The 12,485-nt window shown below is 43.6% G+C and overlaps 1 protein-coding gene across 4 annotated transcripts in view; it reads left to right on the forward strand.

The window, feature by feature from the left end:
- ETS1 (ETS proto-oncogene 1, transcription factor) overlaps nt 1-5,346 on the forward strand; it is a 125,849-nt gene extending 120,503 nt beyond the window's left edge. For all 4 annotated transcript variants that reach the window (XM_058544823.1, XM_058544825.1, XM_058544824.1 and 1 more), the window contains 2 exons: nt 503-621; nt 1,573-5,346. In XM_058544823.1, the coding sequence (XP_058400806.1) occupies nt 503-621; nt 1,573-1,788 (335 nt within the window). In that variant the 3' untranslated portion in view covers nt 1,789-5,346. The remainder of the gene's footprint in view (nt 1-502; nt 622-1,572) is intronic.
- Nucleotides 5,347-12,485: the final 7,139 nt, after the last annotated feature.

The following is a 12,485-nucleotide window of genomic DNA, read 5'->3' on the forward strand; positions in this document are numbered from 1 at the left end:
AGATAACCTAGGATAGTGGTCCTTCTCACTTGCAAATCAGGGGCCAGAGGCTCCTCCTCCAGAGGAGTGCTTATGGGCTTTGACATCTGATTGGAGCTGGCAGAGAAATTCCTGAGTTTAGTACCTTTGTTACTTCTTCAGGCAAAAAACGTGACAGTTTTTGAAGGCACAAAAGATTATGCTGCCTTAGAATATCTCAGCGGGTATATCCAATATTTTCTTTCTAGTTTGCATAGCAATGAAAATGGACTTACCCTGAAGTCAACCAAAATATGGCAATTGATTTATTGTCTTAAATGCTTTTCTTGTGGTAGGAAGTTCTTCACTGTTCGGTCTGTTTGAGCTCACAGCACCTCCTCCAACATTTGTGCTATATGTTGCCTTCCTTTTCTCCTGGCTGATGGACTGAGAGAGGAGGGAAGAGGGCGTGCTGTGTGACGGGATTAGTTTCTGCGGGTGCCGAGCATCTGGTGTAATGATTCGTGCTGGCTTGTATTTCCAGGCAGTGGACCAATCCAGCTGTGGCAGTTTCTTCTGGAATTACTCACTGATAAATCCTGTCAGTCTTTCATCAGTTGGACAGGAGATGGCTGGGAATTCAAGCTTTCTGACCCAGATGAGGTAAGAAGGGAGTGACTGGAGAGTATTGTGTTGAGGGAGGATGAGAGAGAACTCTGGACAGGGGTTGTGTGGGCCTGGATGACATATTCTAGGATTTGAATCCCAGATCTGCCACTTGCTACTTGTGTGAACTTGAGCAAGTTCTGTAGCCTGTCTGAGCCTTAGTTTCATCATTTGGAAAACAGAAAATATCTACGTTGCCCATTTGTTTTCTGGGATTAACTGATATGTTGCACACAAAATGCCTTGCACATAGTAGACCCTTCGTAAATAGGAGTTGCCGTCTCGGACTTAGCACTCTTCCTGACCCTTCCCTGTGAATCTGAAAGGGCTCAGACAATTCTGGAGGCCTTGGAAGATTGGTACAATTGGTTCATTAATTCATTCTTTTATTCAACAAATGCTTATTGAGTGGTTACTCTGTGCCATGACCAATTCTGAGGATAAAAGATAATGAACAAGAGAGAAAACATCTCTGTTCTGGCAGAGATGAGAAGACACTGTGCCCCAGTACAGAAAAAATGCTTCCTGTTGGTGAAAGGCAGGTATGATTGCAGCCCAGCTCTGCTCCACTCCCTCACGTTAGATTTTATGCTTTCAAAGCAAGAAAATTCTACTATAACATGGAGAAAGAGGAGAGTCCATGGTGTTGCTTTTCTTATTTTTCAATGTGAAATGCTTTAACTCTATTACATAGAGGTTCAGGGCCACTGTGTTTTCATCAGCTTAAAGAATCAACTTGACTGCCATTCTTGCCCACTTCTTGAATATTGGAATTCAGAAGAGATAGATCAGAAAAATATCTTCTTTGTACATGAATCTGTAACTATCTTGCTTGACATAATGGGTCCCCATGAATGAATGGGTGTAGGCATATCAACATGTATATTTGAAATATCAGATAGATTTTTACCCCTCCTCCTATTTATTATTATTATTTTTTAATTTCAGGTGGCCAGGAGATGGGGAAAAAGGAAAAATAAACCTAAGATGAATTATGAGAAACTGAGCCGTGGCCTACGCTACTATTATGACAAAAATATCATCCACAAGACAGCGGGTAAACGCTATGTGTACCGCTTTGTGTGTGACCTGCAGAGCCTCCTGGGGTACACGCCCGAGGAGCTCCATGCCATGCTGGACGTCAAGCCCGATGCCGATGAGTGATGGACACCAAAGGGGTTGGGGAAACTCTGCTGAGACATTTCAAAGAACAACCACGTCGGTCGGACTCTTAATTTTTAATTGTTATTCTATTTTTAATTTTCCAGAACTCATTTTTTACATTCAGGGGTGGGAGCTAAGTGAGCTGCAGCTATAATCAATTGTGCGCAGTTGGAAAAGGAGAGCCAGGACCTGTGGGGTGGGTGGGACAAGAAATTCTTGAGCAAATTATCAGGAGAGAGGGAAGGGTCTTCTTAGAAGCTTGAAGAATCTGGCTTAAGGGAGGAGGAAACAAATGTATCCAGTCATTTTTTAAAATCATCCATAAAAAGAATGTGTCTTGAGTGATGGACCTATTAGCAAAAGAAATTGATGCATCATGAGTCATGAGACCCATGAAAGACAATTAATTTGCCTTGTTTTTAGGTCTGGGAGGGCAAAAAAGAGGGAGGTGGGATAAAATATTTTGTTTGGGGCTGCACTAAAAGCCAAGGACTTTTACTCTACTTTCAAAACAAACATGGACTTCAGTGGGGAGGGACCAAAACTGTTTTTGTGTTAAATTTTATTTTATTAAATTTTGTGCCAGTATTTTTTTTCTTAAAAATCGTCTTAAGCTCTAAGGTGGTCTCAGTATTGCAGTATCACGCACGTTTGTTTTTATTTGCTGGCTGAGGATTCTGTCACAATGAAAGAAAACTGTTTATATAGACCCCACTGGAAACGCAAAGTGCTGTCACTGAGATCGGGGATCCCAAATTCATGTGACTTATATACGAAGGAAAAAATAATGCTGATCTGAGTACAAGGGAACTGTGCATGTGAATTTCATCTATAATTTAAAAAAATTATCACCCCCTCTACTTATTTGTCATTAGTGGATTCTCGGGGTTTGGACTTAACGTTGAGCTAAGAAGCATTAAGTCTTTGAACTGAATGTATTTTGCAGCCCTGGTTTTGGACCACAGTAAATGTAGGAGCTCTGTTGACAAAATGGAAAGGAGATGGAAGGAGGAAGATTGACTTGGTTCTTTATTGGTTCTTTGCCTGTAACATGTATGACTTGGAATAAAGGCTGTGTGCATGGGCATTACCCCTCAGGTCTCAAGAAATAAGTCCTGAATGCATGTCATTCCAAACTAACACTCTACACTTTCTCCTTTATGTCTTCTTTCCCCAGCATCCCTCCTACTCTGTTATTCAGTAGACAGAAATGTACAACTTTCTGATTGATGAGTGAACAGTAATTGCAGACATGACATGAGTTGAAGAATGTCTGATGAAGCCATTTAGACTTACTGGATTTTAGGAGCAATGGAAATTAAGGTTGCCTATAAGTAAAATGTGGCTTGGCTGTTTTGGGGAGAAGTGCAAGGCTCTCCTTTGAAGAATTTAAGCTAGTCGAGTCGGATGTCAGGTGAGACTGTGGATGCAGAGTAAATAGTGCGGATGCTATTAGGGCCTCGTGCTCATATCTTTTATCTTGGCACAGGGTAGGTGAAGGTTAATAATTGCTGAAGAAGCAGTGACTTGAAGGCAAAGGAAACATAAGGAAAGGAGCTTGAGTGAAGAAAATAAGGTGGTCCATGAGACTTGAATATGTTTTTAGTTCCCCCAAAGCTTAACTACAAACATAATCAACTGAAGCAGTCATCTTTCTACTGGTTGTGAAGGGTGATCTGAAAATGGGGTTTTGAGGGGGAAACCAACATCTAACTAGTGAGGAAAAGTGCCTCATACAGTTAGAATCCTCCCCAGTACATAGATGCCCAATTGAAAAGATGACAACAGAGGGATGGCTTTACGGACTTCAATGAGAGAGGTGGAGAAATGTTTAAGATGGGCTTCTCAGGGCTAGCCTTCTTGGGCCCTAGCTGAGAAACTGGAAGTACTAACTACCTTCTAGCATATCCTCAAGAAAATGGATTGTTTACTCCCAGGTCCTCTTGCAGACCCTCAATTATCAGGAACTTAGCTCTCTGATTCATGAGTTTCTTCATACTGATCAATTGGAGCGTCCACTTGGAAAGCAAAGGCAGAATTAGCCCAGCTGTGTATTTTGATCTTCTTCTGGATGCAGGTGCCTTAATGAAGCTCTCGAAATATTTTAGGAGCTGCTCAGGGAGTGTTAGGCAGAACTGTTTGGACTACATTGTTTTCTCTTAGATTATGTGATCTTTGTTGGGCACTGGCAAAGGTGTGTGTGCGTGTGTGCGTATGCATGTGTGTGTGCGTGCATGTTTGCAGACATGCAAAACTGCAGCTGAGATAATACCTGAGTTTTCTAGTTAAGTCTTTCCACGTTTCAGTAATGGGCGCGAGTAGAACCCAGGCCGGGCGTCGGTCATTGCTTGCCATTTGCAACCAGGCATAACATCACTTTCTCAACTCATCAATCTTTCTCATTAAATTTATGCTGAAAACTCCCCTGCGTGAGTGTGTCTAACTCCTGCAATAATTCTGTAGCAGATAAGATACAAGAAAGTGCCTCCTCGTGCTCCTCAGCTCGCTTGTTGCTAAGATGCCCTTTCTCTCTAGGTCCACCGTTTTCAGTATTTGTACATAACGTATTAGTTAAGACAGCTTTGTCTATCTGGCCAGATGCTTTTTCTCCTGTCCAAAGGCCAGAGACCATCCCAGGAAGAGTGGTGGGTGGTTTATACACTGGAAATGTAGCAGAATTGTTGCATTTATGCTTTTTAAAAACACATGTTAACTTCAGAGGAAGGACGGGCAAATCTGGTTTAGCTGGGTGAAAACCTTATTTTCCTGGAGATGCCTTACCCCATAGTGGTTTTGGCTGTAGGATTCAGAGTCACTTTTGTTCCCCTCTCCATTAGGGGGAGGGACTGCCCTACACAAGCCCTGGTTTTGTGGCTGTGGGGTTAGAGGTGGCATTCAAAGATCAGATGTGCTTTTCCTCACTTTGGAGACGAACACTCTGGGTTTTAGAGCATTAACCTGCCTAATCTTCATGGTGAAAATTATACCTTCTCTATTCTTGTCATGCTGTGCATGCTGCTTTCTCTGTTGGGGTCTATATAAATGCGTTGAACTCATATCTACATTCCAAAGAAGTTTCAAGGAACCATAAATATATGTATACATATACATATATAAAATATATATATTAAAATGAAATTATCTCTATCAGGAATACTGCCTCAGTTATTGAACTTTTTTTAAGAATACTTTTTTTTAAGCTGAGAAGTATAGGGGTGAAAAAGATGTTATATTGTGTTTGACTATTTTCCAACTTGTATTTTCATATAATTTATATTTTTTAAAAGCTGAAAATTTAAAAGCAAGATGAAAAAAGGAAAAGCAGGTGCTTTTTAAAAATCAGAACTGAGGTAGCTTAGAGATGTAGCGATGTAAGTATCTATGTGTTTTTTTTTAAAAATGCAAAAAAATTTCTTATGGGGGAGTTTTTTGTTTGTTTATTTTAGTAGCTGATGCTGGCACATCATTTTGCTGGAGAGTTTTTTATATACTGTAGCCTGATTTCATATTGTATTTTAAACTGTGTGAGATTAAAACAAAGAAATTCGTTCATAACAATGTGGGTTTGGCTCGATTCTTTCCTGTGTGGGTCACCTGTGAAAGCAGGACAGATAACCATCCGGAGACAAGCACAGGAGGGAATGCAGTTCAGTCTTGCTGATCTCACTAGCCCAGGACCGTTTTAGATAAAGATTTCCCAATAAGGTGAGAAGTATAACGGGAATATAGGGCAGTATAACCTAATACCCCAATTATTGAATATATGATGTCATCCTTCTTGGAATGTCCCTGGCCTTGTCATACCTCTTTTTGTCGTGTCTGAAGGACTAAGAGCCACGTGAATAAAATTTTTAATGACTCAACAGATAAACTATTTGATCCCAACTAGGTAACGTTCCTGATATTAACACAGAAAGTTGAACATCTTTAGTTGATGCTCTAGGCAGAAATAGTATTCTTGTTTCTTCTTCTGATACTAATTTTGCTCTGTGCCAATTTAGACCCATCACATCCATCTCCTTGGCCCCAACTCTTGTATTGGGCCTGAGAATTGGAAATGATAATATCTGTCAGAACCCCCAGCGGCTCACATCATAAATGAAATTATATTTGTAAGTGCTTTGGGAAAGAGTGCTTAGGAACACATCCTGCGTGGTGCTTTTCTCTTGTGCTGAAACTGTAGAAGGTGGATGTTTTTAATTAACACCAGCATTTGCAACATGAATCCCAACTCACAGCTGGAAAGAGAATTTTTGCTGAATTGTTCACAAAGAAAGCTCTGTTTTTGGAAAATCTGTTTCTTCAGGCCTGGAGCTTGAGGTTTGCTGAGTGCACGTTAAACACCGACTGTGTGGTCTAGTGGTCAGGGAGCTGGCCTGGCCTCGAGGAAGGTTCTAAGTCCTATATCCCAGTCAACCACTTGCTGGAAGACTTTGGGAAGATGGCTTGAGGTCCTTATATTTCCTAGTCTTCAGCTGCAAACCTGGGCAAAGCCACAACTCCTGAGCCAACCTGAAGCCACATCTGAGCTGTTCTCCCCCTGAATAAACAGTACACAGAGAATAGGTTTCTGCCTCAGTCAAGGATTTGGTCAGAGAGCTTCCCTTCAGTGCCAAGTTGCTGTTATCCCCCACAGTATCTGATTTAATGCTGACCAGGTAAAAAGTTAAAAGATAGGCTTGAAGGAAATAAGCTTAGACCTCTGTTCTCAGATTTGGAGCTGGAGTTTAGATGGCGAACTCTAGGACAGCTGGGCTTTGATGATCACTCCTAATGATACTGCTGAGACCACCAAATTGAGGCTGGGGAGAGGTAGTCTCTTCTAAAACAACTGCAGAGTTTGGGGGACTGGGGGAGAGTGAGGATAGGAGACACAAGGAAAGCAGGAGTCGTTCAAAGAAGCTGGTGGTCACAAATCTATAGATTTGACAGGCTTTGGGGAGATTGGGGGATAAAGTAATTGCCCAAGGTGAGTCTGACTCACCACTGTTATGGCTTTGGAGCAAACTATAGTACCCCTGCCAAAAAAAAAATTGAGCAACAGAGCTTTCCTATATAATGAAGTGTAACTATTTTAACCTAAGAAGGAGAAGGATTGTGATTTGTGCTTTGGGTAATACAAGGCAGGTGGTATAGACTAGAGGTTACACACGGACTGACTGTAGGCTGCTTCTGTGCCATAGATGCTCAGTTGGGTCTTCCCAGTGCTGGGACTCACCTATGTAGCTCCAGTGAGCAATAACCTGTAGCAGGGTCATGGGGTCCTTTATAGCAGGACACTGAGTAAAAGATGCCCCCTCTAGATGAACATGAATCTCGTATTCTGTCTCTAGTAGGTCACCCCCACTCATTTGCATTCCTGCCAAGTCTCTGTAGAGTTTGAGTTTGTGACCCCTGTGAAGACATCTATCCATATTCCATGTTTACTTGGCATGAAGGTCATTTTATTCTAGAACCTACAGTAGAAGAGAATACAAGAGGTCATCAGGTTCATCAGAACCATCTGACTTCTAAGCCCTTGTTTTTTCCATGATGCCGTGTTACCACCCAAGAACTCTGAAAGGTCTCCTTTGATGATGCTGGCTGATGGCTCACCATCCACAGGAGACACAGTCTCAGTTACTAAGCAGCACACTTCATACACCAAATATGGGACAAGACAGTCTTCTTTCAGTAAGGAAGCTCTTCCACTTCCACAACGCTTTCCGACCTCTGCTTTTCCCCAGTGGCTGCTCTGGGAAGGTGGTTCGTGGTGCAATTCCAGTTGTACAAAGGCCTTATTCTAGCTCAGGTATAGGGATGCTTGACCCTCCGGGTACCTGGTCCAAGGACTTGGCCAGTGCCATTTTATGGGCATACTGGCTCAGCGTGCTGCTGGTGGTTCACTGCTGTGTGGGATCCCTCCATGCTAGGAGAATCCTCACCTAAGAATAACAAATATAGAAGAGAAAAGCACTTTCCTGGCACCTCTTGCAATGAGGCAGAGACTTAAGGAGTCTGATAGAATGAGGTGTTGATCCATTGGTGAACATTTTAAAAGACTTGAAGTTGAGGAAAAGAACATTTATTGAGAATTTAGAACTCCAAATAGGGAGAAGGTGGCTCCAGCCTCCCTGTCCCTTGATCGGTGCCATTTCCTGTTTTACTCAATGTCCCAGTCCCTTTTGCATTTTCCTGGAAAATATTTCTATCCTGGAAAAGCCGATTTCATTCACTTGTTGGGTGTATCTCAATGTGCTGATGCCTGAAGTGAAGGTAGAGATGATCATCTACCCACAGCAACACTGGGGAATCAACAATGACCAGGTCTCACGACATGTTACACAACCCCCAGAGCCCTCTGAGGTTACAGTCCTGTCTCTAATCTCTCATCCCTGCCATTCAGGCTCTAGTGCTCTCTCAGCCACAGCATTTTTACAGAGCTTTGATGTCAGGGCAGCTCTGGTCACTCCATGTGATGTGACATAGAGGAGCAAGGAGGTTTTCAGCAACCACTTGTGGGAATTACTGAGGATCAGGAGATAGCCAGGACCTTCTCCCAGCCCATTCCACACTGTCAGCCTGTGACTTTTCTTATACCCTTTTGTGGGCTGTCCCTCACTTGTGCCTGGAAATGGTAAGTGACTCAAAGAGGTGGCCACGGTTGTCACAAGGCTGGAAAATTGCTGATGACTATTGGCTTTGATCCGGGATTGCCTTTCTGAGGCAAGAACATTCCAAAAATCAGAAGAGATGGGATGAGAAGTTCAAAAAGGCTTTGGAATTGTGGAGTGCTCATACAAATTGGTTGTTGCTCTTACAGATCTCAGGGGAAGGCAAGTTCAAATTTAAGAGGAATTGAGTTGAGGAATCCTCTCTGCTAATATACTTTTCAGGTAGACCAATTTTGTCCATTTGTTCTGGCTTCCATGGGAATAAGACAGTTTACAAATACAGTGCAGCCAATGCACCTGTAAGGTGGGATGTTGATAGAGGAAAGGTAAAAGTGATGGTAGAGACAATGACTAGTGTTTGGAGAGTAATGGACATTTCATTCAGCTACCTGTTTTCTCTGTGGTCAAGTGTTTATGATGATAGCACAGAGCTGTGCACTTGAGCCCAAGGGATTTAAAATATTTTCTTCAATGACTGCTCTTAGACCACTGGTGGGGGTGGAACACATCAGGGTGTGGCTGGGAGGCTGCATAAACTCTGGGCTCAGGCTTCTTGTTCAGGAGCAAGTAGGGGAAGCAAGTGAGCTACCTGCATGATGATGGGGCATGTTAGCTGCTTTTGGCACCCATGTGTGCAGCCTCCTTGAAATCTTAGAACAGAGCCCTGACCACAAATTCCGAATAGCCTTCTCTGTGACCACAAGTAACAGCTGAAAACCTGAAGCCCAGATAACAAAAACTGAATTAAAACAAAGGTGACCGCACATACTGGTGAACCTGGGACAGTCTCAGTGTCCACTTGTTGTCCTGGCATACTTATTCATAGCGATTCCTTCTACTTCCCTGATACTTTATGCTGTCTCCTTATAAAATCCATTAATGGCCTAGCAGATGATGAATGGAAGAACAAAGACTAGAATTCTAAATTCTATGTTTTAGAGTCAAAAGGGACCTTAAATGTTACCTAGTCCAATCTCTTCAATTAGGCATGCACGAACTTGAGGTCTAGAGAGGCCAGAGGACTTGCCCCAAGTCACTCCATCAGTGACAGAACTGGTACTAGAGTGTAGATCTGACTCTCCCCATGTCCTCCCAGCCCCAACCCTCTTCCTTTACTATATTGAATCTCATTCAATTTCCAGGCAACACATCCTAGTTTAAAGTTGACCCCAGTTGATTCAGAATTGATCGTGACAATTATATCTATTAGTTCTGATGGATTCCAGCAATCTGCTAAATGCTGATGTTCAGACTGGGAATGGGAGACTAATAAAGGTAGATCCTGGAGTGATGGAAGGTCTCATATCTCTTAGTTTTCAGAAACTGAAAATGCAAGGTCTCTGAGATCACAGTTCATGGGACTACAGGATGTTGTAGTTGGAAGGTACCCTACATGATGACACTACCAAACAAACTTCTTCAAGTAACAAACACTCTTTGAACACCGCTATGTGTTTGTAATTGGGCTCCGTGCTAGGGAAATCATAAGGGAAGATAGGCACCACTTTTTCCTTTACTCTGCTTTTAGTAAATTAAGAGTTATAGACAAGTAAAGGGAGAATTACTATCCAGTATAATAGCAGTATGAGTTGAAATCCAGGAGGAGCATCTAACCTGGAAGAATTTATATCCTACAGGTGAGAAGCAGTTAGGTAGGCGGAAAGGGAAAGAGGTACAGGTGGAAGCCTAGAGGTGAGAAATTTTATGGACTGTTAGAGAAACGGGGATTAGTTTTGTGAAACCAGAGCACAAGGTGAAATGGAGTAGTGGTGAGAGGCAAGGAGGGGGAGAAGGGAAAGGAGTTGATTCGGGGCTTGTGGGCCTTGTGAAGAGTAAGGTAGAGCCCTGAGAATCTTTCCACATCTGATGACGATCTGATCTGTGCTTAGAAAAATCATTCTGGCTATAGAGCAGAGAAGGGATCAGAGGGGACAAGGATGGAGGCAGGGAGACCAGTTGCAAAATGGTTTCATTTGTTCAGAAGAGATGCCTCCAAGAGAATCAGCAGGGAGCAGGCAGAAAGGTATTTAGGAGGTGGAATCGCCAGGATTGGATGACTGGTTGGTGTGAGCGGATGGTGGGCCACTGTGCTAGGACCAGAATTTAGGGTGGTATGCAAAGATGCCTATGACAATCCTTGTCCTTGGTCACAATGTCACCAGAGTATGGATTTTAGATCTGGAAAGAACTTTAGACATAAAGTCCAATCCTCTCATTGTATAGATAAGGGATTTAAGGGAACGGGTTTTGGTGACTTGTCTGAGATCACGTAGCTAAACTGGTGACAGAGGCAAAATTGGCTCTTAGTGTACTGACTCAAGGCCAATCCTCTGTATCTGATGAGGGTCGAGGGCTTGTTCTTCCAACCACAGGCAAGAAATAGTCCATCTCTTCTCTCTCCTTTCCTCCTTCCCTCCCTCCTTTCCGTCTTTCCTTCCTACCCTTCCTTCCTCTGGGAACAAGAGCTATTTAGCTTACAAACGGATGTGACAGGCCTCCCTGCATGACTGACAAAGGCTATCTCTTCTGGTCAGGGTACTAATTTCTCCCTGGAGCCCTGGGCACCTGCCTCCACCCCAGGTTGTAACCGGAAGAGAAAGAGAAGGTGCTCATTTCTCCGCTCCAGCTGCCTGCCCCTCAGCCTCCCAGAGAGCTGCCTGAGCCCTGCACGTGCTGAGTGACCTCTGAGCGTTATTCCCAGAATCCTATTTGGGAGCATAAGAAAGAGCAGGCCTCTGTTTAACCAGTGCTGTTATAGCTTCTATTCCCAACTCAGCATTTCTTGCCATCTCTGTATCTTGGTCTCACCCGCCTTCTCCCACACTGCCAGCCTCCTGCTTTTTTTTTTTTTTTTCCTATTATTCCAGGCTTTAGTGATTCTTCCTTTCTCTTGCACATCCATTCCCTTTACTCCCCGTCTGAGTTTCCTCTCTTTGTCTCTCATAGCTTATATTCCTAGAGAGGAAATGTGATAGGCTGAAGAGAAGAGGCAGTAACATTTAAGAGTATGGACTCTGATGCTCAACTGCATGGTTTTAAATCCTGGCCCTGCTACTTTTGAGCTGTGTGACCTTGGGCAAGTTATTTAACCGCTCTGTGCCTCAAATTCTTCATCCATGAAATAGGGAGAATAGTACCAACCTCACAGGATTAATATGGTGATTGCCAATTAATATATGTTGGTGCTTGACGCACAGTAAATGTTACGTAAGTGGCAGCTATTAGTAAATCTGAAACTACAGCTCAAGAAAGTCTTTTTCTCCCTTCTTTGAGAACTGTTTTTTCCCCTGGATTCCTCAGACAAGGGAAAGACTTCAGCATTCAGGGTAAGGTCTCTAGAGGGCCTGTCTGAAGAGAGAGGAGTGTCTGTTCCCGCCCTCCCAGCCCTTGGACAGGACTCCGGGTGCCAAGGCCTCCCTGCCTGCTGTGGGCCCCGCTTGCTATTGCAGCTGCAGGTGGGCAGAACGGCTGGCTCCGAGCATGGAAAGGCGAATGCTGTTCCGGCCAGCTCCAGGACTCAGCATTTTCCGCTACTCCTTGCTCTGTTTGTTTTCCTCTTTGGGCTACCCCCGCTGAGTGGGGATTTCTGAACGATGTCCAACAGCAACGTTGGGCCTGCCCAAAGTCCTCTCCCACTGCCGAACTCCCAGCCCTCCTCTTGTCTCCTCCTGTTGGCAGGCAGAAGGAAGTGGGGCCTGGCTGGCCCATGCAGAAAGCTCTCACACAAAGTGCCATTGTATGGGGCTGATCTGTGGGAGACAAATGAAAGGGGTTTCAAAATCAACGGCAAGTTATTTTTATCCATGGAAGGGCTGAAATGCCTTTATTTTCCATCTTGGAAAACAAACCTTAAGGGATCATTGTGCTGCAGAGTATGTTTTCGTTTACTCTGGTATTCAAGTATTTAGGAGAGAGGCTTCTGAAAGACCCGGACTCAGAAAGGATGAAATCTAGCAACTCAGGCTATTGCAGCTGACGTTCCCCTCCTCCAGGTTGGAGTCTGTTGGGGATGCCCAGCGCCTGTCGCCAGTGCGGCCTTCAAGC

This window comes from Diceros bicornis, chromosome 7 (assembly GCF_020826845.1).
Source record: "Diceros bicornis minor isolate mBicDic1 chromosome 7, mDicBic1.mat.cur, whole genome shotgun sequence".
Taxonomy (NCBI): domain Eukaryota; kingdom Metazoa; phylum Chordata; class Mammalia; order Perissodactyla; family Rhinocerotidae; genus Diceros; species Diceros bicornis.